This window comes from Urtica dioica, chromosome 11 (assembly GCF_054948205.1).
Source record: "Urtica dioica subsp. dioica isolate 48M chromosome 11, U.dioica_male_clone48M_v1_H2, whole genome shotgun sequence".
NCBI lineage: Eukaryota > Viridiplantae > Streptophyta > Magnoliopsida > Rosales > Urticaceae > Urtica > Urtica dioica.
Window position 1 is genome coordinate 17,857,032 of NC_142766.1, and position 27,270 is coordinate 17,884,301.

At 34.1% G+C, this 27,270-nt stretch overlaps 4 protein-coding genes and 1 non-coding gene across 6 annotated transcripts; 2 read left to right on the forward strand and 3 right to left on the reverse strand.

Annotated features, from left to right (window-relative positions):
• Positions 1-6,582: 6,582 nt before the first annotated feature.
• On the reverse strand, positions 6,583-10,974 carry ORP3C (OSBP(oxysterol binding protein)-related protein 3C). The gene is made up of 10 exons (XM_089630730.1): positions 10,688-10,974; positions 10,232-10,325; positions 9,970-10,086; positions 9,820-9,892; positions 9,620-9,738; positions 9,288-9,409; positions 8,496-8,672; positions 8,138-8,282; positions 7,437-7,615; positions 6,583-7,310 (listed from the first exon to the last, which is right to left on the reverse strand). Exons 1-10 carry the CDS (start codon positions 10,789-10,791, stop codon positions 7,064-7,066), a joined length of 1,377 nt encoding a protein of 458 aa, XP_089486856.1. The 5' UTR covers positions 10,792-10,974; the 3' UTR covers positions 6,583-7,063.
• Positions 10,975-13,743: 2,769 nt separating this feature from the next.
• On the forward strand, positions 13,744-15,642 carry LOC149381892 (uncharacterized). Its single transcript, XM_089601535.1, has 4 exons — positions 13,744-14,065; positions 14,412-14,515; positions 15,230-15,359; positions 15,480-15,642. The coding sequence occupies exons 1-4, from the start codon at positions 13,955-13,957 to the stop codon at positions 15,516-15,518; spliced, it is 384 nt and encodes a 127-aa protein (XP_089457661.1). The 5' UTR covers positions 13,744-13,954; the 3' UTR covers positions 15,519-15,642.
• Positions 15,643-16,000: 358 nt separating this feature from the next.
• LOC149381893 (PGR5-like A protein) lies at positions 16,001-17,650 on the reverse strand. 2 transcript variants are annotated; one of them, XM_089601534.1, is made up of 7 exons: positions 17,337-17,650; positions 17,178-17,240; positions 17,014-17,100; positions 16,677-16,887; positions 16,527-16,600; positions 16,338-16,436; positions 16,001-16,215 (listed from the first exon to the last, which is right to left on the reverse strand). In XM_089601534.1, exons 1-7 carry the CDS (start codon positions 17,550-17,552, stop codon positions 16,129-16,131), a joined length of 837 nt encoding a protein of 278 aa, XP_089457660.1. In that variant the 5' UTR covers positions 17,553-17,650; the 3' UTR covers positions 16,001-16,128. The 2 variants fall into 2 exon arrangements, with proteins under 2 accessions (XP_089457660.1, XP_089457659.1); XM_089601533.1 differs by having other exon boundaries at positions 16,323-16,436.
• Positions 17,651-17,797: 147 nt separating this feature from the next.
• TRNAG-UCC (transfer RNA glycine (anticodon UCC)) lies at positions 17,798-17,869 on the reverse strand. The gene has a single exon. It is a non-coding gene; the product is annotated as a tRNA-Gly (tRNA).
• Positions 17,870-19,204: 1,335 nt separating this feature from the next.
• RBL1 (RHOMBOID-like 1) lies at positions 19,205-22,194 on the forward strand. The gene is made up of 6 exons (XM_089601170.1): positions 19,205-19,815; positions 20,510-20,673; positions 20,761-20,924; positions 21,017-21,270; positions 21,613-21,739; positions 21,821-22,194. The coding sequence occupies exons 1-6, from the start codon at positions 19,526-19,528 to the stop codon at positions 21,956-21,958; spliced, it is 1,137 nt and encodes a 378-aa protein (XP_089457296.1). The 5' UTR covers positions 19,205-19,525; the 3' UTR covers positions 21,959-22,194.
• The last annotated feature ends 5,076 nt before the right edge of the window (positions 22,195-27,270 follow it).

A 27,270-nucleotide genomic window follows, 5' to 3' on the forward strand; every position in this document is an offset into this window, starting at 1 on the left:
AGCTAGAGTTTCAGCCAAACAACAAGATTTTTTGTTCCATTAAATTTAATATTGAAAAAAGGTTGGAGATTAAAATATAGTCTAGTTTTCGAAGGGAAAAAAAGCCATAACAGTAGCAACATAGCAAATATTTTGTTTTTGCACTGTTTACGAAACCGGATGTCTTCATCCTGATTGAAACTAAAACTAATTTATGGTTCTATTTTATATGAATAATAGAATACCAGCCATCACCAAATTGATCGATGAACAGATTACTCTTTTATAGTAATTAATAGTCTCTCTTATTTGGTGGAAATGATGAAAAAATTAGATCAAGTGATGAAGGAATAATATGTTATTTTTTGGGCCTCGAAAAATAATAATTTCCAATTTGAAAGAATTAAGAAGGGTGATAATAAATTTTTGTTTTGTTTAAATTGCGATAATTATAACTTTATCCATTTATTTATTATATAAAGACAAGATAAATAAAGTAGTTTTATCATTATAACAATTACTTTAAAAAAAAGTTATATAGGTATATAGCCACATGCCTATAGGGATTTTCATTTTAGCCAACTTTCTGTTAATTTCCTGTTAATAGCCACAGCAATCTATTTACAGCATATTAAAAGACGTGAATGACCTTAAATAACTCTCGTCCATTTTCACCCCAGATATTAAAAAATCAAAAAACAAATATTCGGTTAATAACTACTCTCGCTATTCGAGGAACATCATTAATGTCATTAATTAATACCACCAAATCACGCAACCTCAACAATTCACTCGACATAATTTCAAACCCGAAAAACCCAAAACATTTCAGAGGCAACAAAATAAAAAATCTCGGACCGAAACTCAGGCGATCGAAGAAATTCTGGAATTTTTCGGCGATTGAAGAGTTTTCGGAAGCTATTATGCGATTGAAGATCATAAACACTCGAACCCGACGCCGAAGAAAAGGTAATATCCCGAGTTTTTTTTTTCAAAAATAGTTGTTCTAAATTTTTTTGACGGTTTTAAAATTTTACTAACAAAATAACTGGTATATGGAATGGGTTTCAAAAATAATTGTTAATTAGTTCAATTGATAGTGTTTTTTAGAGTATTTTTATGAGTGAAAATATGTAAAATAGTCGATTGGATTTAAAATCGAAACATAAATCAATTTTTTCCTTACTGTGGTGATTTGTGTTTGCATGTTAATTAGTCTTAGATGATTAGAGTGTTAATTAGGATTTGCATGTTAATTTTTTTCTTACTTTACCGAGAAATTGTATTTGCATGCTAATGTTTTTGTTCAAGACTGTTAATTAAGGGTTTGTAATATGAGAATGACGTTGGTTTGAAATCAATAATATTGTTTGAGTGAATGGCCAAGAGTTAAGTCCGAGAGTTAATGGATGAGTGTTTTTATGTATTTGATGTTATGATGTTTTGTACTTGTCTTATTAACAGGTATAATTGCAATGATGAAGAAATCTCCATCGAAGAAAAAGGTGAACACCGAGGATAGACAAGAAAAAGAGATCAAGTCGTCTATTTTACATGCATATTAGTTAATTAACTACCAATTCATATCAGTATAAGTGTGATTGCGATCAAATTTAATTAATTAACTACCAACTTTTATCTTTTTTTTTTGTCTTTAACTACCAACTTTTATCTTTTATCTTTTTTTTTTGTCTATTTACATGCATATTAGTTAATCAACTACCAATTTACATCAGTATGAGGGTGATTGCGACCAAATTTATTGTCTATTAACATGTAATCAGTAAGTTAATGTAAGCAGTATTTTGGCTGCTAATTAACAAAGATTCCCAATCTAAAAACATTCACTATCAACTAAATTGAATATGCATTAGAGTTAAAATTCAACAAAAAATAATCATAATAATAAGACATGTCTTGAAAAACTTAAAACAATAGTCACATAGAAACTGAAGCCCAAAAAATGAAGAACCATCATCCATGGTGTAGCGTCGGGTTATGAACAATGAGAAAAAAATGGACATTCAAATTTCTAAAATCATGAAACGCCAAAGAATTGTAAAATTTGAATTACAATTGGCGGGCGAACAAGGATCAGAATTATCGCCAAAATGAAAACAAAATAATATCAATAAATGAAGAATATATTTACAGATTGTATATTAGTGTTTTGCCACGAAAATATAAACTAATTAGCTAAAGTCAACCGCTGAAAATTTTCAAATCCACACGTCCAAAAAATTCAAAAAAATCACGTTAACTACTTTCCTAATCAGTTTGATTCAAAATTTAAAAAAATAACTGCCTAAATTATAATCAGCGGCCGAATTAATAAGGATAAATGTGTAAAACAAAGTCAGTTAATGAGATGCCACGTAAACAACTTGGTTATTTACATATTATTAACGAAAAATTGGCTAAAATACAATTATTAGCGTTTATGTGGCTTACATAGCCAATTTTTTGTTAAAAAAATGATAACAATTATTCATTCATTTTTTGTTTCATTTACACAAAACAAGAAATAGATTAATTATAATATTTTCTCATATTATATCAATTCTTTAAAAAAAAAAATATTACAATTTCGTTTCTTGTCTATTTCATCTTCCTCGATCCGTCCAACAAAATTTTCATCACATAGTCTTAAAAGTTTCAACACAAAATATTATTTAAAACATTTTGAGGGGTTTAAAGTTTGAACCATGCCATCTCGACGATATTACTTTGCAAACATGAAGTATTGCCATCCAAGTTGTACGGCCATTACGAGTTCAGTGATGGAATGGGGTGGTGTTCTAAAACAACTGAATTGTTTAAACAAGTACATAATCAATGGTCGGTATTTAATTAAATCGTTCACAACAGGTGAGCTAAGATTGCTCGAAGTTATAGGAAAACGAAAAGTAAGTGATCTTTATACAAGTATGAGCTAGCTCAACTAAACAAAACCGTACAATGCCAACATAAACTTTTACAGCATGGTAGCTCTCTCTCTCTCTCTCTCTCTCTCTCTCGTGATGAACCAAAGTAAAATTTTAAAGCGCGAAAATATATATCATTCCACTTAAAATACATTTTTTTTTTCTCTCTAATAATTGCCTATTCACATGATATAGGATAATTCCATTTTATTGTGAATAATTAGTAAAATAATAAGAGTTGTCACATGATTCGTAGTAAAGAGCACATGAACAAAAGTGATATAATACGCCGCTACTGCTAGGCTGGCCCATGGCCATGACGTGAGAAAGACACACTCTTAACTATAAGCTCTGTATTTTTTTATTATTAAATTGTATCCTTCCATTAATTTATTTCATTCATTAAATTATTTTTGGTTATGTAATGAAATGAACGTTCATTCCATGAAACCATCACCCCCAAGAAAGCAGGAAAAAGTGCAAACGTTTTTGTTGTGTATTATATATATATATATATATATATATATAGAGAGAGAGAGAGAGAGAGAGAGAGAGAGAGAGAGAGTTCTCATATCATCTCTCATCTCATGAGTAAAAATGCCACGAAATTGTTCTTGTTTACCTTGTTCGTTCGTTCAGTTGACAGCTGAAACCGATTGGAATTGTCAATAAGTGGGGACCACAACCCTCTATGTTTGAATTGATTTCAATATTATTTAATAAAATAAAATTATCGTGTAACAATGCTTTGTGTGGAATTGCTTCGATCTAAAGGGCTAAGGCCAATCTGCTCTTTTGTCCGTCTTTATCTCCCTCTCTCTTCTCTCTCTTGGTGGGTCTCTTCATTTTGATGGAATATGACGGAATTCGGAGTCACGTTATGTAAATAAAGCCAAATTTGATATGGGTTTTGAGGTTCTTTTATTATTATTCGTAAATAACTAATTCGAGTACGAATGTGAAAGGGGACTTTTGTTATTATTTTTATCTGTTTATTATTTGTCCATGATTATTTCTTATTTAAAAGAGATAGTTTGAGAGCAATTGAAATTGCTCACGTAATAAGTAATAATGGATATATCTTGACGTAAAAGCGACTTCCAAATAGTTGTTTATTTTTCTCAAGCTAAACTCTGAAAAAGTTTTGTTACAAATGACAACGCAATGAAAAATAAATTAAAAAAAACAATACGATTAATTCCATTAAGCATATATATGCATTACAATTTCTTGAATTAATCAAAGACTCCGGTTGCCTTCGTGGAATCGTGGGGTTGAATATTTAAACATTAATGGGACTTTCCGAGTAGGATTAGAATTATTCAAAATATCGTCTGAATTTCGTAGGTGTTTCATTGTTGTTTTGTTACGTTCATGGGATGTTGATTGTAATAATAATAATAATAATAAAAGAGACAATAAAAAGAGGACCAAATAAATTGTACACCGCCGTTCTGTATAATTAGGTCATGGCTCAGCATTTTCGTCTTTGAAGACTTTGACCAAGCTAGAGAGGTGGCAAATCTGAGTAGGCAAATAATAGACGATTAAATGGGTTTATATATATATGGATTTAATTCATTTAACATTCGGGTCTTATTTTGTTATGTAATGTATTAATAATTGTATACTGAGTATGTAGTTATTCTGGAGTGTAATTTGAGTCTCAACGTGATCGATTTTGCAGTCCAAGCACATCGAACCGAGCTAGACCTACCTAGGTCTAAACTCCGGTGACCCAATTTTAATCGCACTAATTGCAAGATTCTTATGAAATTATAAGTATTCCATGTATAGATACGTGAGTCTCGGTCGTTTATTATTTTTTTTCATTTTTCTAAGAAACAATTTCACAAACAAGTGCTATCTTCTTAGCAAAATTACAGCAACAAAATTACATTATATTAGGAAATTTTTATATACATATATATATATATATATATATATATATATATATATATATATTTAAACATTGTAATATTGGCTCTGTTGTGGGGAGTTGGCAGTCACGTTCAATATGATTAGGACACATGGAATAGTGTTCTTAAAGGAGAAGAACTATGAAAACATCACAAAAAGAGTTTGGCCACTTGGGACTTGAATTGTGACAGCTATTGCTTCTAAGCTGTCTAAGTTCTTTCCCAATTTCACGTTTCTCATCAGGAATATCGCTTAGGTATATTCCTGCTCTTGTAGTTTCTGAATTCAGTTTTTTTTTTTTTTTAAACACCATTTTTTTAATCAAAATAGCGCTATGTGCTTGCAAAAGTTGTTAATAATGAATGAAACCATGCCATTCATATCTACTTGCCAAAATGGTGCCTCTTAAAATGGAGAGACCAATACTACCTGCACTGCACTTCATCCTATTTCATTGCCAATATTTTCTCACTCTCCAAAAACTCTACATCAAAACCAAAAATTAACCGACAATTATGGCATTGACAACCAATGATGGCGAAAATGCCCCAACTAATTAACAATTATGAACCCAAATTTCAATTTTATGGAAAAAGTGCGTGGATCTTATTTAGCGATTATTACCTATGTAGAGGTCTTAACCAATTTAAAAAACGTAACTAAAAAATACAAGGAAAATAAAGAGAAAAAAAATAGGATGCAAACATTTTCAAAATTATAGATTATTAAATCGGAAGAACAAGTTTGACGCAATGTGTGTTTTGCTTTGGCCGTTAGGTCGGTTGTGGTGAGGGACAGCTGACCCGCCTCTTTATTTGTTGCTCTTGCTCAATAATAACGAAATGATGATATAATTATTTCCATAAAAAAAAAACAGCATTAAAAGAAATCATTGTGATCATTCAAATAAGATTAGAAAGGACTATAGATGTTTAAATATATACCGTAAGAATATAAAAAAGAAATGTCAATCAGTATACAATATGCTCTATTTATTCTGAGTTAGAGGGGAATTGGAAACCCAAGTACAACATGCTAATTATCACATATAAATAAAACTTACAAAAAGTTAGGCAAAGAACCTGGCATCAGAATAAATAAATTACGGAATTTTTAAATTTATTCTACGTGTCGACCAAAAAAATTTAATTCTATAAAATTTAATTATGCTACAGTTTGTAAATTGTAGACCCCTTTTTTGTTAGTGTTTGCAACACATTATTATTATTATTTATAATTTAATTTAGTTTTTTGTTTACTCTCTACAATTTCATTTAGAATAAGAATTGTTTATAATTTACATTAAAAAACCGATATTTGTAAAAATATTGAATGTTATTTTTAGAATGATCATTAAAAAAATGGTTGTCATATCATGCGATATTATTATTAATTTTAAAGGTGGCTAGATTTTCCCAACACCATATATGATCTTCCACCAAGGACATTAAAATTTGTCCTCTTTCTAAGTTCTAACTGCATGCAAATCGTAAAGTGACAATGATGACGAAGTCTCAGGAGAAAACTGTACATGTGTATCAGTGGTGTGTGATCTGGTACAACAATATCAACTTTCACTTTCCTGTTCGCTTCTGTTCTGTAGTGACTAAGTTCTCTTTTGCTCTGACGATGCTTCAAGATACGTGTGCAAATCATATGGAACGCCCTGGACAAGCGTCAACGGTCAATCAAGACTCAAACTTTTTTTTTTTTTTTACAATTTCCCAGACCATGTATTTGTTATCAAGATAAAACCTCCTCCAGAATAAACCTGTAACATTTTTTTATTACAACGCACGATAATTGCTACACCTCTCGCAACAAGTCTTTTTCAGCCGATTCTTTTACAGTTTTGCATAGGATACTCTCAGTCTCAGATAGACTGACATATAAGGGAGATTTTTGGCGTTGACATGAACGAGGTATCTTAGAACAAACATCATAAATGATATGAAGCCAAGAGAAGAGAAAATCCCAGTAGCACACTCTTTTGACATAACAAGAACGATGAAACGATATATATTTACACACACACACACACACACACACTTAATATGTGAGGAACCACCATTCCGTTTATTCACCCACGGAAATAAACCCGTAAACAACTGACAAAGTAATACTATTTTTTGGGACTAGTTTAATCTGTACATACCAAGAAACGGATACTATGCTTTCCTTATCAATCTGGTAAGAATTTGACGAGCTTCCGATAGGCAAGAGGGAAATCTGGAGCCAACTCATTCTGTGGACAGGTTGTCATATTGCCAGGGGTTGTATTCGGTGCTTTTTACATCGGCCAAATTGATGGAATCTGAAACATTTATACGAGCTCGATGCTCGGAGTATTTACCGTTGTACCGGTACACTTCCAACTCACCCCAAGGGGTAGGAGCGAGTTCTTCGGTCAAATCAAACCACTTCGGTACAAAGTGGTCACCCTTGGTCTCTCTCTCTTTCTTTTCAGCTCTCTGCTTCTCCTCCAAACTGAACCAGGGAAAAAATAAATAGGATAACAAAAAAGTTTGGAATTTAACTGAATTGCCAACGTAGTAGTGTATGAGGATATAAAAATGCAAATTTCGAGGAAAAGCTGGAAATAAAAGGTTAAACCTGCTCTTTTCTGCACCAGCTTTAGAGAGATCACCATGCTCGAGAGCGTATCTGTCGGGACGCAGACGAGAATCCGATGCTAACAACTTTTTCGGAGCGGTGTCGAAGCTGTTTATTTTATGAGCAAAATGGGTGAACTGAAATTTGTCATTCTTAGGCACATCGGCAACATGCCAGACCTGCAGATTTATACCACTTCAGCAACAGATTAAGATTATGTACTTTATAAAACAAACACGCAAAAGGATGAGCTAAAAAGGAAGTTATTCCCCCCCAGGAAAAAAAAAAAAACATGCGAGTTAAAGGTATAAGAAGACAATTAAAGTATTCACTCATTCGAAAGATCTTTCCAGAATAAAAGACAATTCTTAGTCTCTTCTAGTAGTGGAGGTTGAAAAATCCTGGAATCTGATCCTTATAGCAACTTGAGGTACACATTGCCCTTTTATTTAGCAAAACTGACCAACTTGAGGTACAACTTGATGGAACGAATTTGTATGTGGTTCGCAAACAATGTCTGTCTAATATTAATATAAAGATAAAAAAAAGTAAACTGATCGTGAAAAAGGATAAATAAGTTGTCGAGTATCTTCGACATGATTTCAGTTTTGCTCTATGATTTATCTCACACAAACAGTGTATGCAAAACTAAGATACAGATAACATTGGACAAATTTAATGAAGGTAGTCCAAACAATAACCTCTTCTAATTCAGTGCCTTTGATAGGTTCTCCTTCCGAATCACATGGTTGGTAACTCATTGACTCATTCCACTTCCCAGTCATTAATATCTTAGGCTCTTCTTCAGCATTGTAGATATACCCATCCACTTCATAGCGACCAGCTCTGTGACCATACCAGGCACAAATTTTCAGATGACATTACAACGCTGATGTGTACTGTTTGACATCGAGCTTGAAATAAAGATAGACAAATTTAGTAATTGCAGGGATGATATCCATCACCTCACAGCTATAGAAGATAGATATAGATACAGCACAGGAAAAAACTTTATATTATTCATGAATTAAGATAGCATACTGAGGATCTGATACGTACCCGAACCAGCCACATGGTTGAAAAGATAGAACAGCTTTGTCTCCTGTGGTCAAATTGGTCATGATCATTTCACCAGGAGAGTCAATCCAAGTCCGTCCGAATATCAGGTTGTTAACCTTAGTTGGAGGGGGTACTAATTCTAAAACCACCCCATCTCGTTTAAGAGTCACACGAGTTCTGTAATTATTATAAATACAATGTACATTAATCTACAAGGTTTGACGTTAAGTCCATACTTGAATATAGCAGAGCAAAGCAGACATGAGTATAATTGAAAATGATCAAAACAATTTTTTATTTATTATCCCAAATATCACATAGAGCGTCAACTTCGGACACGTATAATACATCAACAAATATAATTCCATAGTTTGTGTCTATTATTCAAGAATAAATAAATCATTATTTAATAGCAGCTTTGTTGATCGAAAATGGGCGACAACTAATTTTTTTATTTTATTTTGTTGCCAGTAAATGACAGCTTTTGGATTTTGTTAGAAGCAAATATTTACAAAAGGGAAGAACATTTATGGATCATTTCTTTAACTATAGGTTCAAAAAAGATAGTCATTATCCAATTACATCTTTAAACGCAGCAGCCTATAAATACAATGAAGTGGTCACGACAAATCTCTTGTGATTTCTCAAGAAAATAATCGAGCCTAAATTCCCGAGAGACGAGAATTAAAACCAGAAACCACAATAAGATAACAAAGCAAAGAAAATAAAAATTTCAAAAGAAAGCTTTAATATGAGGTATCATTTCAAATCGTGTACTAAATACTAAATTACCTTCCAAGAGGGTAAACATCCACAGAGTTCCCTAAGAACTTAGTTTTCAGCTTAGACGTCACGTCATAAGTGAAATGATCATTCTCAGCATGCCCTGCACTCATTGGTGGATGATGACATACCTGAAGTGTGGAAAATATGGTGAGACATTTCAGCTATTTTACAAAACCAAGGAAAGAGAAGAATCACGATGCTAATAGTTTGATCTAAGTAGCCCCTTAAAATCCAAACCTCATGATTAGGTGTCTAAAACTAAGAGAAGCATAGCAATTCAAAGGTCACCGTATGTGATCAAACGGAGAAAATAGGTATAAGGAAACAACAAAGATCACCTGCTCTGCAATGAATGTAATTCCTCCATGATTGACCATTTCAAACGTCTCTCCAAGAATGGGATTAAATGGCTTCCATGTTCGCTGGTAAGCATAGTAGACAGAAATAGCCCACGACGCTGCAACATATAACCAATTCCACAGTGATAAGCAAGTCTCGTATGTGCAGGTTTAAAGATGAGATCAAGGACAGCACTCACTGGTGTAAACTAATCGCATGTGCGGATCCTCGCATTCATCGGCGCGATCCAATAAGTAAGAATATTCCATTAACTGATACAAAACAGCTCGTGAAACATCGTGTACGTGAAAAAGCATGTAAACAAGCATAGAAGAAGTACAACACAAACCTCGGCCATTTTCTGAAGCATAGTCATTGGCTCAAATATAAGGACCGGAAGCGTCACAAGTGATGTGACATCTGCACCGATGTATTGCTGCATCATCTTCCAGTAACTGTCTCGTTCCTTCACATCAGGGAAAAACAAAAAGAAAAAAATAAACCCTTAATAGACAAGACTAAAAAACAGACTAACATTCATATTAGGCAATTGACAGTTAAAAAAAAACAGTAACCAAGAAATCAAATGTCACCAAATACAAATAGCACACCTCGTTTTTCCACCTTCCTTTCTGAGCCTCTTCTTCAGCGTCTTCTTTACCTCCATCTGGGTTTATAACTTCTACACCCTCGTAACCAAGCAGTCTATACAAAAACGAACTCATTCGTGAATCTCTATATCAAGAGACTCCTAGAATTCATATTCACCGATCTTAAGGCTTGACAATCCGGACAGTCTTGCACCGAATCACAATTCAGAACCAAAACATACATACATAAAAGACTAGAAAGCTCAGAGCTTGAGCCAAGTCAAATTAAGAACAGACTTTAAACAGTAGTCATATAACGGAGAGGACCAATACTCTTGGACCATCATCTAGGGCATAATCGATCAAGGTTAGCTTAACAAATTGCGTGAAGAACAAGTATGATCGAAAAAACAAGGTGGTGACAACCCAGTCTCGAAATTTCGAAAAGCAATTCGATTGAGTTCCGTCGAAGCATACCCGTTAACGGATCGGTGCATGGCGTTACTGAACATGGAGAGACCAGAGCTCATGGCGGCGAAAAAGCCTCCTTTAGCTTCGTTCTTAGACGAACCATCGCTCATCTTCACTCTCTCTTTTTCTTCTCTCCGATGTATTGACTCTGTAAACCCCAACCTTACGAAATTCGGAGAAAATAAAGGAACTTTTGGGTTAGGAGAAGTGAAGAAGACGAAAAGTAAGAGAATGTGACGTCATATGATATCGGAATATAAGAGTTGGCCGTGGCAGGGCCCAAAGGCGGCTTTCTTTTTTCTTTAATATAACTTTTTTCCTTTTCGAAAATTCTTTTTGTTTCTGTTTTTTTTTTCTCTGGAAAATTATTTTTTGTTGTGGAGAAACTTTCTTTTTGTTTTGTTTATGACTGATTTTTTTTAATTATTATTATAAAGGATTTTTAAGAAAATATCGACAACATACTCCGTGTTTTAATCAAAATGCATGATTTATCCTCAAAACTTTCAAAAATAAGACATTTCCCTTTAATTTAATATAAATGACACATATATTCCTTACAAATATGTTGTATAAAAAATATCACCTTTTTAATTTATTTTTTACAAAAAAAAAAAAAAATGAACTCCATAAAATACTCTTAATAAAACAAATATTTATTTATTATTTTATTAAACAAAACTTCTCTTTATTAAAAAAAGGTTAATTAAGGCACACGGTTATAGTGAATTGGGATATAACCCACATTTCGTTAATTTCTTGTAAATAACCAAATTAACTGATTAACAGATTAATAAAATACTTATTTAATCCAGCCAAACATGTAAAAAAAGGTAGTTAATAGGCTGTCACGTATGCAAGTTGGCTATTTACAAATTATTTACCAAAGGTTGGCTAATTTACAATTCCTATAGTTTATGTGGCTTACATAGCCAATTTTTTGTAAAACAATCCTTAATTTTTTATAAAGAAATATTTTGATTTAATTTTTGTATATATAAAATAGAAAATAAAAAGTAATTTCATTAAGAATATTTTGGGAAGTTCAATTTAAAAAAAAAGATGGTATTTGCGATATAACATATTTTTAGGAGACGTATGTATCATTTATATTAAACTGAATGGAGATATCTAATATTTTATGAAAACTGAAGAGAAAAATCGTGCATTTCGATTAAACACAAAAAATATTGTTGATATTTTTAAAACAAAAAAAATTCAAGCAAATGGTTAATAGGACAACTAAACCTAAACAAGGGTCGGGATTTTTCTCAGAAGAACAAAATAAAAAATTTGTCATTGTAGCCTCATTTATGCCTTCGGCCAAATTCAAACTCCTTTCAATCGAGGTAAAAGTAACAATGGTTTTGGCATTGCCTATCATGTATGTTTTTATCTTTTATTAAAAATTAAACCGTTTTGAATTGTTTGGTAAAAAACTTTTAATGAACGTTGTAAAAGCGTTTATAATAAAGTAAAAGTAATTTTTAAAAGTTAGAATTCGTAGTTTTGAGAAACAATTTTTTAAAAGCACTTTACCAAACATTTGTTCTTATCTAAAAGGATCGCTTAAAAAAAAAATACAGCAATTTCAAACATAATCATATTGAACTATTATGTAGATCTAAAACTGCAAAAATAAAAATGCCAATAAGGGTAGCACGATTTTTTTCTTCAAACACTACAGTTTAGAATGAAATCTCATTTTATGATCATATCTCTAATGTTACGAACCTTACCTATAAACACTCATGTATTCTCCCAATAATTGTATCACTATTGTGGAGTCTCCAACCATTGTGTCATACTAGATTCATGAGACAAGTCTATAATCTCGAGCCACCATGTATACAGGCACGCCAGTCCGTCCAAAAGTGCCATCAACAATAATTATCATAATTCCTCGTGGATGAGGCTTCCATGACTGAATTATATCGAGTGACTTCATCAATCAAATTGCCTTCTACTTATACTTTACGCTCTTTCTCGTTCGCGTCTTCAAACGCTCTTGAAAAGATTCGAGATCCATAAATTAAAACACAACTATATCTATCAGTGGCTCACTCCTAAACACTAAGAAATTTATTAAAGCCCATATTCAATCCAACATCATGAAACCCGTGATGATGAAATGATCCGAGTCCATATCACTTGGACCCCAGTCAAAATTAATCTGGATGATGGCATGCAAAGCCGTTGAAACCATATGCATTTTCCTAATCACATAGGTCGTCCCAATATTTCCCTTAAGCCCCTGCAATCATAATCGTTATGTCACCTCGCAAAGAAAAAATAGATGAATATTTAATTTCTCTTCATTCCGGCAAAGTTTGTAGTCTCTAGTTTTGGAGAAGCATCATCACTAAAGAATCTGACCTACTACATGATGAATTGACTGGTGGCGCACATCTTGAATCCCCTAATTCGCTCTTCTCATATCTTACTTATGATCGAAGGTAGATTGCAATACCAAACAAGAAGTATATTTTATGGATAATGCTCGATTCAATATCGTCTTCCACATAATTTTGTGATCTTGAGTTATTCAGAATTTTAGTATAAAACCTCATCCTATATTATTGTTGGTCACGTCTATCTTGATCTCTAAAGAGCCTTTTGACCCCATGCTGCCCTCGATTTTCCTAGGTCCCAAAAATACTTGTTGGATCTTGGATCTAAGACTCAACCTCTATTTAAGCTGGGCTTTCTAATATATATTTTGAACCCCTGCATAAATTCAATTATTCAAATATAATTAACATATAAAAAAAAGGTACTATATTTCGAAAAAAGAGAGAAAAACATAGATATCAGATCTAATTTCTTAAAAGAAAAAACATCATATGATGCTTTGTGATTGGGGAAGTTATATGTTTTTTAAAATACTGAAAATAGTCTAAACGGTGGCGTTTCAGGCCAATCACGTGCTAGCCCCACCAGAGCTGGAATAGACTCGTATCAGTCTAAAATCTACGATACAACGAACGTAGCATAAATCTCGATTCCTTTTCATTTTTTTTTTCTTCGTGCAACTCCAATAATCTTAACTTCTTTTTTTTTTCTCTCTCTCTCTCTCTCTCTCTTACATATGCTAAATTCTAAAACCCTAGAATTTTCCGATCCTCAATTACGATACCTAAACTGATCCGGTACAGTAATCTCAATCAAAGAATTTTCGCCGAACACGAATCTCAGCTCCGGGTAAAATTCCAGTTTCGGATATAATTAAAAATTTCTGAAATTTTATCGTTAGAGATATCTTCCTGTCGAAGCATGAAAGAAGGGAAATCCGTTAAGTTGAATGGTCAATCACAGCACCAGAACGGTCATTTGTCTCCGTTCAAATTCGCCAAGCTGTTCGATCCAGAAGCTTCATGGGACAAGGTATTTATTTGATTTGGGCCTTGTATTGCTTGTATCTATAACTGCCTTCCCGTTTGACTTTGTTTTCTTGTGAACCTATTCGGATCAGAAGTTTTAATGGTCTCTACATCATTCTACAAATTAGATTTGATATTTTACAGCTTGGTAGTGAAGTGATGAAACAGTGGTCGTGTGAAACTAATGGAAGTCAACTAATTTTCATGCTGTTCATGGCTTAAGTTAATTTGTTGACTAAGTCTGTGGCTACTTAAATCAAAGTGAAAAGCTTGTTATCGAACTATCTGCTATGTGGATCGGGTTTAAATGTTGTTCTTTTTGTTGATCGAATTGGCTTTCTCTCATACAGGATCAACTCGGCGATGTTTTGCATTGGATTCGACAAGCCATGGGATTAGTATGCGGTTTGTTGTGGGGATCGATTCCATTGGTCGGTGGTATCTGGTTTCTTCTGTAAGTTGTTGCTTTGTCGATTCGTACTATTCTATGGTGGTTAGAAGGCTCAAATGAATTTCAGAAATCATTTTTCACATCTCAGATCTAAAGCAACGATTGATTCAGATGTATAGTGCAAGTGAAGATTTTAGTTTAGCCGCAAACTTCTGTGTGTAGGATTTTCGGTTAGGTTACTTGAAGTTTTGCTGGTGGGTTTGGATTAGAATTTAGAGGAAATTGTCATGGCGTGGGATTTCCATGTCCACAGGCCGAAGCTATGTTTTCCATCCTGGAAAGGGGATATACTTGGTTTCAATGTGATGATCATTGTTAAGGTGTTTTATCTGTTGTGCAGTTTGGTTCATCGAGTTGGTCTTAAGGTTGGTTATATGGCTTAGACCTTAGAGTTGGTTATATGGCTTAAAGAGTGGAGTTCATCAAGTTGGAAAGGTTTTGATACTGTAAAAGTATTGGGTTGATTCTGTTTGGTCTACCATAGTAGATTACCAGTGCTAGGCTTTACCTTTAGAAAGTAGTATTCTCTAATAGCATGATTCATATGATTGGTTAATGTAGAAGGTTAACTTTATACTGTTTCACAGTTTGTAGATAGTACACTTACTAGATGCCTCAATTTGAAAGGCTAAATCAGATTGGATCTGTGAATTTGAATGTTCTACAAAGCAATGCTTTGTTAATTTGCTTACTTGTGATGCGGATTTGCAATTACAGTTTTCTTGCAATCTCATCTGGGATTGTATATGGTTATTATGCGATGATCCTAAAGGTCGATGAAGAAGAGTATGGCGGCCATGGAACCCTCCTTCAAGAAGGGCTTTTCGCTTCTACAACTCTTTTTCTGGTAGCCTAACTTCTTTCGTCTTATTCTTTTTCTTTTTCTTTCTTCCTTGTCAAAGAAACATGAACTTCTTTCCCAAAATCAACGGGATACTTTTTGAACTTAGTTCTCTGTGTTCCTCAGCTTGCATGGGTTCTAGTATACAGCTTGGGACACTTCTGATTGGCCTTGTATTGCAAATCATGCCGGCTCTCTATCCTCGAGGCGACAATGAAAACATTGAGCTGGCTGCTTCAAGGCGACCTAGTGCGTAGCTTGACAGATAATGACAAAGTTTATTTGAGTTTGTTGCTCTTTGATTTATGCTTTTGCGTTTCGGATTTGCAGACCGTGCATTTGTGGTTTGTGGTAAATAGCCGTTAAACAAAATCTCTTTTTTAGCAATATGATTTGTACTAAATATTGAGTTCTTAGGCCTGAATAAATGTACCAACGAGCAAATTTCTCGTTGACCACAAATTACTAGGACCGAAACCGCCACTAGGTTTTTCCCACCTCTCCAAACGCTCATCTTGTAGAAGCGCGCTCATGAGTCATGTCTTGTATTCCATGTCTGCGACTTTGACATTTTTCTTTCTTTCTTATTTTTATCAGTAGAATATAATGCAAATAATCACCAATACAAGCCATGAAAAAAGGTCGACTTGAAAGAAGAAAAACGAGTTATTTTTGCAACTTGTATTGTATTATCACTACTGCAGTTTGAGGTCTGGCGAAAAAGAATGAGGTTGCACTGTACATTTGGCTCGGATTTTGAGCATAGAAGCAGTTTTTAGAGCCATCTTTGATGTCTAGTTCTTCTTGTGACGAGAAAAATGCGTCCGTGCACCCATCTTCTCCCCAATTTCGAAATCGAATTCTGCACATCGACATCACCAAAATTTGAATTTCTTAAAGAAGATCTCTACCAAAAGCACTGCAAGAGAATATATATGTAAAGACACATAAGAACTCTAAATACCGTACCCCAAGTGAATCTACCTCGGCCTTGGTGCGGAACTCCAATAAGCTTTCGCAGACATGACAGTCCGCTCTATGAGGGGATTGCCCGGATTGCTCAGATTTCACGAACGCAAATACCTGCACATTTCACTGAGAACTTAAAGAGGCAAGTTTCGTAAGAAAAAAAAAAGCCATGTAAAGAAAACATCAGGTTGCCGGATTTCGTACCTCCTCTCCACAATTCGGGCACGCCCCTCTCAGCGCTGCCAAGTCATTTCTCCACAAGCCTTGGAGCACTTTAACTGCAAAACATTCCAAGCGACGTTAATAACACGTCTTCAAATGGAATCACCCAAAAACCGATGGAATAATAGTCACCGGAAGCCGACGCGATCGGGTAGCCAATCACGGAACCGAACACCATGAACAGAGCACCATTGACCGTATTGAGAAACTCCATGGCCGGCACGTGGTTGTCTTGGTGAGTGAGGCCGATCGTGTAGAGAACAGGCACAGCACAGGCCGACGAGGCCACGGCCAGAAAGACGGCCCAAATGCTTGCCAACGCCAAAACCTGAGATAAGTCTTCCTGCCCTACACATCCATGTCACTCAATATGAACATTCAATCCAATACAACGCACCACACCATAATTCTCCTGTTCCCCACCAATCTACAAGCATCTATTTCTTGTCCAAAAACAAAAGTAAATCACCTCGGCGTCGGAGTAAGCCGAATGTCTCCGGAGACTGCACCGAGGATACTTCACCACGCATTTCGAGCCGTACCACCGTAACTTCAACTGAATTTCATTGAAATGAAATGAGAAAGAAAAAAGCTTAACCGTAAACAAACGTGAGTCCGTAACACGACACGAACCTCGACTCTGTCGAACATGTCGTCGACTATCAAAGGCTGCCCACTGTAATACGCATCGCGTGCCTGCCAACCAAAAAAAAAAAAAAAAAATCGCTTGTAAGAATCGGTTTGATTTTGATTGAAATTCGGACACAGAGAGAAGAGAGAGAATTAGGTTACTTGACGATAGAGAGCTTCAAGGGTTTCTTGACTCGCGGTTTCGATAGGTCCGACGTAGATGCAAGACGGGCCTTGGGCGGAGAGCTGGTCGCGGCTCGCGGCGGAAATCCGAACGGTAAACGGATTCCCGGTTCGGGATGAGAAGGATGTGCCGATCACGTGCCGGGGGAGGGACGGGCACGTGCCGCTGGGGATACACCGCGAAGAAGGAGACATGGGCGCGAGGTTTGAGTGTGCTGATTTGCTGTTTGGGATTTTTATTTGTTGTATATTTTTTGAGAGAGAGAAAGCGAGAGGGAACTATTTTCGGCCACGCGTTTAGTTTGGGAGCAAAAAATAATTAGAGCCACCAATGGAAGATTTTTTGGTTGGACGATCTTGCCCTATAGTGCTGTTGTTTTCGCGTTAAAAAAAAGAACTATACTTCGATCAAAAAAAAAAAAGAACTATATAAAAGTTCTTGCGTCTGCCGGGAGTCGAACCCGGGTCTATTGCTTGGAAGGCAATTATCCTAACCGTTGGACTACAGACGCTTGCTGTGTCTGACCTCAAATTTATTATGTTGATACTCAATAATCACGACCATCAGAAAATCAATATTGTAGATGTTCACTATTTTTTGAGAGGGTTGATTATCTTTCAAAACATTGTGGACACAAGGTACAGATCCATAGAGAAGCTCATGAGGGGGCTAATTTGAAAAAAAATCAAGAGAGTTAATGTGTAAATTTTCAAGGTAAAAAAATAGAAACTTTTTTTTAAAAATGGGATAGTATTGTAAAAAAAATATTTTGAGGGGAGGCACTCGACCTAGGTGGACGATAGTTAACACTCAATTCAATGTTTTGTTTTAAATTCTTTTTGGTGTGTTTTAAATATAAAACTTTCATTCTGTAATGGGTGGTAGTTAATTGTATTGAATTGTATAACTTTAAATATGGAAGTATTACTATTTACTTGTGTTTTCAAGATGTTAACGTTATTTAAGTGTTAGTAGTTGTAAGGTCTTTCTAGCTGTATAATAATGTGTTTTGGTGAATATTTTCGGATTTAATCTTAGATTCAAAATTTTGTCTCTTGTTTGTCTTGTTCTCTTTTATTATTGATAAAACTTTGAAATTATGGTATTCATTGTGTCGTTTAACAATATGATTTATCATCTTAATCCTCTATTACAGTTCTTGAGTTTCGTGACGAGGAGTCTTTAAATTTTATTATTTTTTATTCTCATTTATATAAATCAAGAAAACAATTCTCATTATAAATACAGAAGGAATTACAATAATAGAGCAAAAGAAAACTGAACGGTGAACAACATTTAGTTCAATATTTTTGGATCAGATATCTTTATGGAAAGTATCAAGCATTGTATTTGTTGGGGATTTCATTTTATAGTAAGTACTACGTAGGCTATTCAGATTTCCATTATAGTATATCCTTAACGTGAATAAGAAGAAATGAAAGAAGATGGTTCAGATTTGAACGGATCGTTTATTTTCATTTTTTTTTTAAATGGAATGGATCACATCCTATCATCTCTCAAGTCTCATAATAAGAAAAGTATAAGTTTTCTAAAAATGATTCATTACCGTATAAAGAAATCAACTTTATGCTAACTGCTGAAAGTGTGATAAATTTTATTTAAGTTGAGTTATCATAGTTTTGGATTTGATAAAATATATATATATATATATATATATATATATATATATATCTCATTTCTTAATTATTTTTTTAAACAAAAATAATACTGAAAAAAAGGAAAAATCACAAACAACAACAAAATGAGGATCTATAAATTACAAAATTAGAAATCACAGCCAAAATAGTAGAATGCTACACTTAAGGGGGAGGAAAAAAGGCATAAAAGGAAACTTATAAACTCTGCCTCGTTAATTTGGCACAACAGAACAAAACTTAAACCAAATTGATCATCCAACCCAACCACAAAAACAACGACAACAACAACAATTATCAAAAAAGAAAAGAAAATATTTTTTCTCAAAAAAAAAAAAAAAAAAAAATAGCACTGGCCGCTTCCAAAACCTAAAAAGAAAATTTTTACCTTTGATTAATCCGCGAAATGATTAACCCAGGGAAAAAAATGGAAGCCCGAAAAATGGTATAAGAGAAGGAGAAGAGATTACCAAAAAAAAAAAAAAAAATCATCGTACGAATCAACGGGCAGGATGGAGAGAAACCGAACGCCGGCATCGGCCAACATTGAGGTAAAGGTGCGTCAGGAGGCCCCACGCGCAGCGGCGGCGGCGTCTGGGAACACGCGCGATTTCAGGCCGTTCAGGAGATGGGTGTCGTGGATGGTTCCGTCGTTTGTGGCGGTGAACCTTGTCGTTTTCGCGGTGACAATGTCCGCCAATAATTGCCCTGAGAACTCCACATCTTGCGTCGCTCGCTTCTTGGGTCGATTCTCCTTCCAGCCCCTCAAAGAGAACCCTCTTCTCGGTCCTTCCTCTTCCACGTAACTCTCTCTCTCTCTCTCTCTCTGCATACATTTCCGGATTAGTATAATGCAAAATGAAGGGATATTTGATTATATTATAATGTCGTTTAACGATTTGCCCAGCATGGGATATATGGTGTTTGATTGATTGTTTGTATGGAATCACGTTACAATTTGTTTCTTTGTTTAGGAATGATCTACTTTCAGATGCTTGTTTGTTAATGTTTATATTTTTTTTGGAGAACATGTGGTCTGTTCAGTGTTTTTTTATTTATTTATTTTTTATTTTAATATTTATTAGGTTGACCTATATTGGATAAGTCATAAGATTCATATGATCATTTGATTGTGGACCAAAAAGTAAATTGTGGGTTTGTTTGTACTTTGGCCTTTTTGGTTTGTGTTGTTTGTTTCTGTAAAACACACGAGTGAAGGTTCTTTCTTGCCAAAAAAAAAAAAAAAAGCCTTCCATGTTTTTGGATGTTGAAGAAGTGCTGGTTTTACACGGCCATTAAACTCTGTTAATTGCTGTGCCTCAAAATTTCAAGCTTGATTGGAAACAAAATGAATATGAGATCGGAATTGAAATTCGAGCTTTCTTCGATGTGATTAGTCTCTTCGATACGTGCTGATTCGAATGCATTCGCTTTGAGATAGCTAGATAGATATATAGATAGATATACACTGGTGTGAGTTTTCTTTTTGTTTTCAGACTAGAGAACATGGGTGGTTTAGAAGTGTCGAAGATAGTTGAAGAACACCAATGGTGGCGCTTGATCACTTGCATTTGGCTACACGCCGGAGTTTTCCATTTGCTCGCCAACATGTTAAGCCTCCTTTTCATCGGCATTCGACTCGAACAAGAGTTTGGCTTCAGTAAGACTCGTTAACACAGAATTATTCCCATTCACTCGCAACATAAAAATACCAAATCTTCTTCTCTCTCTCTCTCTCTCTGTGCAGTCAGAATCGGATTTCTATACGTCTTATCGGGTTTTGGCGGGAGTTTGCTATCGGCTCTCTTCATTCAAAACGGAATCTCCGTTGGGGCCTCGGGAGCGCTCTTCGGTCTTTTGGGGAGTATGCTTTCCGAGCTCCTCACAAATTGGACAATTTACGAAAATAAGGTAAAAAAAAAAAAAAATCTACCACTCATTGTTTACGTTTTCGATAACTTATTCAGGCCTTGAATTGAACGAGTTCGGATTCTGCGGTGCAGATCGCAGCGCTGGCCACGCTGATAATCATCATCGCGATAAATCTGGCTGTGGGAGTTCTCCCACATGTCGACAATTTCGCTCACATCGGGGGATTCGTCTCGGGCTTCCTTCTCGGCTTCATATTCCTGATACGCCCTCAGTTCCGATGGGTCAGCCAGAAATATTCCTCGAGCCGCTCAGCGGACTCGGTTACCAAGCACAAGAAGTATCAGCTCGCCCTGTGGATCGTCTCCCTGATTCTTCTGCTGCTCGGGTATGTCTGTTTATTTTATGGCTGTTTTAGCTAAATAGCCAAATAAAATTAATAGATTTGCAAAATAGCCAAAGATTTGTCGAAAACTAGTGAAATAGCCAAAATGTGAGAGAACCAAGTTTCAATAATATTTTTTGACACTATGTTAAGTTTTTTAAAATTGATAAATTGCTGTCCAAAAAAAATATATATATATATTGACCGCGTAATTTCAACTATGTTGAAAACTTGAAACTTTGGCTATTCTGCTGATCAATTAGTTTCAATCGACTATGTTGTATTATTATTTTTTTTAATTGTTATCCACATTATTCATTTGGAGTGTGTTCGAACGCTTTTCAGGTACGTTCTGGGGTTGGTTATGCTTTTCCGAGGAGTGAAGTTGAACGAGCGATGCTCGTGGTGTCACTATGTGAGCTGTGTCCCGACCTCGCATTGGAGTTGCGATTCGCATCGCGTGCTCTGTGAGGTAGTGTAACCGACGGCCCTGATGCCACAATGCTGATTAGGAGTGTTTTTATATAATTTAATTTTATAATTGATTACGCAGATGATCCAAACGGGGAAGCAGATGAACATGACATGCCAAAGCAATGGCAGGAACAGCGTATTCGAGTTGCAAAACATTGATCCTTCGCAAGCTCAGTTTCAGGACTATTGCCGCCAGGTTTGTGCAGTCAACAGGTGATAGAGAGATCATTAGGTTTGTTTGACTTTGACCAAATCTCAATCTCGGTTGTTTAATAGAATACAAATTGGATGTATAAATCTGCCTGATTTTCACCTCTTTTAAATTAAATTTATTCTTTTTTTTTTTTTTCTTTTCTTCCTACGCTTAACAATGCTATTGCGCCATTGCTCTATCTCAATCTTGCGACCAAAACTATTACCAAATTATTTAATAACATAGTTGTTTATCGAAAAGTTTGTCAATAAATAGTTATAGTTTTCGAATTTGAAGCAATTAATTACTTTTGGTTAAAAAAATATTGTAAATAGTCATAATTTTGGTAACGAAAAATCACAATAAGTTGTTGTGGGCCGAATTATATTGTTGATCTCGTTGGAGTTGGGTTGCAATTTAAGGCCCATTATTGATGGACGGAATACAGGCCCTCCTATGATATGTGTCCAAATCCAAACCCTTCAATTATAGTGAATAGCTTTATGATAGGATTATTTATTCCAAAACTACTACTATATAAATATCATACCCGGAAAAAAAATTATTATTTTTATTTTACAAGGGCAACTACTACATAGAACTGGCAGCATTTTTTTTTTGAGAAAAACTGGGAATTTATAAGCTCTCATTGGAGCAGCAAAGAAGTATCGGCCAAAACAAGGTCCGAAATACAATCAGGAACAGTAAACCACGTCGAAGGACGGGTAGTAACAGCCAAAGAAGCCAAACCAGCATTTTGTGAACTCAATATCTTGGATTTTAGTTGAGTCATTGAAATGAGCATTACCTACTACCTAATCAAAGTCGTTTTATGCAGTCTGATCGGATGATTTTTTTTTTTTTTTTAAACACCTATTCATCTATAAGAGCAATTATTTGCTAAACAAGAAAAACAGACAATGTAAACCAGTTTGTCTTCCTTTCTATACAACTCGTCCTTTTATTGACGACAAAAATAAAGAGAGTTCAGTTTTGGGCAGGGTTTTCTGACCAGAGAGTAAATGTTAATAAATTCCAGCTTCGCTTTGTAAATATATTCAACCACTGTTTTTTTTTTTTTTTTTTTTTAATGACAGAACGAATTTTCGCCTTTATTATTATTTTGAGTTCTATTATCAGGGCGGCTCTTTGAAGGGCATGCCTCAAACGAACAAAAACTGGTTTTACTTGCTTTGGTCCAGCCTTTGTCTCTCAAATGCACGCCTATACGTTACTTCTAGACTTCCATTTTTATTTTCTTTCCATTCCCTAATAATAATAAATCATTATTTTTAGCTTTAGATTCTTCTAGGACTTCTATCGCTCACCGAGGAAGTTAAGTTGGTTTGGTTGTTACTTGTTATGGCAGTTGCTCTTTCACGCCAGCTTTAAAGCGAAGGAATATTTATTTCATTCAAAAAATAACAAAAAGATGAATAATAATAAATCATGCAATATATATTGATTTGGCCTTTTGCGTACTAAAGTGAACAAAGTAGTGGCCGGTTTGGGACACAGAAAAGGAAGTTGCGTAAGATGTGATGATAATGCCCAACTTTGATTGCTTTTGATGAGAGATTTGAAGCTTCTCGTTATATTCCATGGAGATTCACCTCAATATTTCAATCATAGGGTTTGATTTATGGGATATGAGTAATATGGTCCATAATTCTCCATACATACCGACATTGAATATTGTTATCACAATGACCCGACAAGAGCTTTGATTATGTTAAGCGTGCGAGTTTATCTATGTGGTTCTTTACTTTTTAGTCTCCCTCCTGAATTAAGTTTTTTACATTAGAAAATAAGTTTTTAGACGACGTCTAAGTGATCTAACCATGATATGATATGTACAAGCGTATAAGAGCTCCAACCCACTCTAATATAGAGTGAAATTTGATCAAATAAAATTGTATTTGCTCTAATGCAACTTCATTTACCACTTTATTATGGAATGAGAATAGAGAAACTCCAAATTCATTGCACTCTATTTTTTAGTGAAATTTTAAATATATAATAATAATTTATTTATTTACAAATCAACCGCAATAATAATTATAATTATATATTTTGTGTGTAATTGTATTAATTTATCACAAAATTACATATATAATTATTTAAATTTATTCTAATTTGATATAAATAATTAATCTTGATATGTGATAAAAAAAAATAATTACATTCATTGCAAACAAACTAGATAATAAATAACATGACATCACATATAGATAAGAAAAAAATTAGTATTTGTTGTCGTTGAAAATCGGACAAAGTCGAAGACTTCGGGCAGTTCGACCCATGGCCGGACGAAGTGGCCGCGCTCGAGCCGGGTTTGTAGAAACTTGAAAGTCACGAGTTCCTTCCCCTAGTTTAAGAACGTTTTTCATTCGTTGCGGAGACCCGAGAGTAAGAAGAAGAAGAAAATAATAAGCTTAGAGGGACGCAAAGGCGACGGTGCCTCTGACGCGCGCTCCGACGCTCAACATTAGTCTGATTGCTATGTGTGTGAGGTGGGGTGCCGTTATTCTTTGAGAATATTTGAGAGAATCGGGTTTGATCAGAGTGAAAGTATGTGTGGATGACTCGGCAGCGTTTAACGATTCTGAAATTGAGTGATTGTATTGAGAGATAATTGTGCACTTTTTTCCTCTGAGGATAAGGTATTTATAGTAGTTGAAAGGCTGAAAAGAGTCTTAAAAGTCAGATTGGACGAAGGCAAAGCGCGCACATGAAAATATAAGCGCACATGCGCCTTGATTTCACACGGCGCCGTGACGCGGCGCGCCATAGAGTTTTTTACTCTTTTCTTCGTTTTTTTTTTGTTGCTTTATTTGCTTTTTTTGTTGGCTCGTTTCGAATGGATTTTTTTTAGTCTTTGTGGTCTTGTTTGGACTTTTGACATGAAATTATTTGTAAGTTGCATAAGTACAATACAATTTTTTACACAAATAGCATGAATGACTAATTTAAACTATTTAACGTAACGTAAATTATCACCTCACCATTGAAGTACAAAACATGAAAAATTATAAGACTAATAGTACTAGTAGGTGCTTTAAATTCTTTATGATCGTTAATATTATTGTAGTCAGTGGTTGAGATGCTTAGAACTTGGAACTACTACAAATTAATAGCTTATAGTAGTTGGAATTATACAAATACGAAAAAAAAATAGATTAAAAAAAAAACAATTCGTCGGTTTGAATGTGAAGTTAATGTTTGAATATCGTGTGATCTCTCTCAGTCTCTCAGTCAAACATTATTCATTCTTGAAACTTCATATTCCTAATGATATATATAATATACCTTCAACTGTCAACTGTCTCTTTCTATTTACTTATTCGAGCACTAATTGATATCCACGTTGAAGTTCAAGCGGCAGACAAAAAACGAACATATTTATTTATGTTGGGCCTTAAAGCAAATTAAAGTCTTGCAGCTAAGGGTACAAAGAAATCAAAAATTCACTCCTATTTTATTTAAAACGTATATTAATTTAATACAACGTTGACACTTTTCTTTAACTACCTATCGTATGAATGTTGCAACTGCTTATGAGTAGAAAATAGCAAATATAATCGGACCGGGGACTTGTCAACTTAATGCCTTTTAATCATTTAATTTATACCTCTACGCATAATAATGATTAATGAGAGAAGGAAAAGAATTAAATAAATGAACATTAAAGCCCAATATTTGGGCAACAATTGCCTTGCATGTGGGTAGCTTCAAAGTAGTTGCACCCAGCCACCCACTTTACAAATTAGCCTAAAAAACTTTATTTTTAAAGTTCTTCTAATAGCGTGTTTCCACATTCAAAAATCTATACAATAAAGTTGAGTTGTGAAAAAACTCCATTTAAAAAAAAAAGAACTATGCGATAAAGTTGTATAATTGTTTGTTGCTATTCATTTACTACCTTTAAAATTGCCCACCCATTTGAAAAACCGGGGATGGAGGGAAATTGAGATCTTTCTTATTCACATTTCACACACATAACACAGCCTTGTGTATATTTCGTGGCATTATCTTTTGTTTCATTGGCTGACAATGTTGTCTTCGATTCTTTTTTATTTCTCCTTCGTAGTCAAAATAAGCCCTCAAAGTCCGATAATTTCCTCGTCCATTTGCAATAAAGTGTACCACTTTAATCGAGAAAATCAGTGATTGGGAATAAGCTTTTTGCACACAACTGCATGAATACTGGTGTTGTGATGTATTGGTCAAGCTAAAGTCCAATCTACCTTTTTTTTTTCTATAAATATTTTTAATTTCGGGTTCACTACCACGAGAGTTGATCATAAGACTCCGTGGACCTGATCCCGGATATATGTGAACGAAAAAAAGACAGCATTTATTTTTTTTCGGACACTACTTACGAAACAAAAAAAAAATTATATTTCGGTGATTAATGAAACTGAAATTTTCAATACCTTTTAATACTGTTCATCTTTTTTTCTTTTTTTTTTTTAAATATAAAAGGAAATATTTATTGTTCAACTCAACATTTGTTTTATTATTACTATTATTATATAATTTCATAAATAATACCAAAAATCACCGAAAATAAGATTTCATCTTCAATAAGTTGGAATTCCGGTCCTTAATGATCGGTGGTCTTTCTTTCATTAAGGACCGGAACTTCCTGTCATTGGAAGTGGAACTTTTACTTCATGACTGATTATATGTAACATGAATAACATGTTTAAAATTTTTGTCTCAAAAATATTTTTTTATCACTTTAATATTTATATAATTGTTTATTATTTTAACTTGTATTTAGTTTTATTTTATGTTTACAGCTTCATTAATAAGAAAAAAAATTTATAAAAAAAATACTATTTTCAAAAGATTTAAAATAAACACTATTTTAAAAACGTTGCATTTTTAAATCACTATTCTTACGATTTTTCATTCCATAAAATAACAAAAGTAATAGTAGAACATTTTTCAAAAAACTGTTTTGGGTCATTTACATATTACACTAAAATGATATCTTTTTGGTCTCGTTTCATACCATTTTAGTTTTTCTTCAGAAATGTTTTTACATTTTTTACTTGTTGAGTTAGTTTCTTAGAAAAAAATGAAATATTACATCCGGACAGTTCAAAATGACATAAAATGGAAATGATATTATGAATAAATAATATGTAAGAAATTTAAATAAAAATTTATAACTTAACAAATAAAAAATAAAGGAAATTTAACTAGAATTTAATTTCGCTTTTTTATATTTTTTCCAAATAAAGAAATGTTACATACAAATACAACGTTTAGTGCAATAATCCCGACTATTCCACAAATATTTTACGAAAAAAAAAAAGATTCACAAA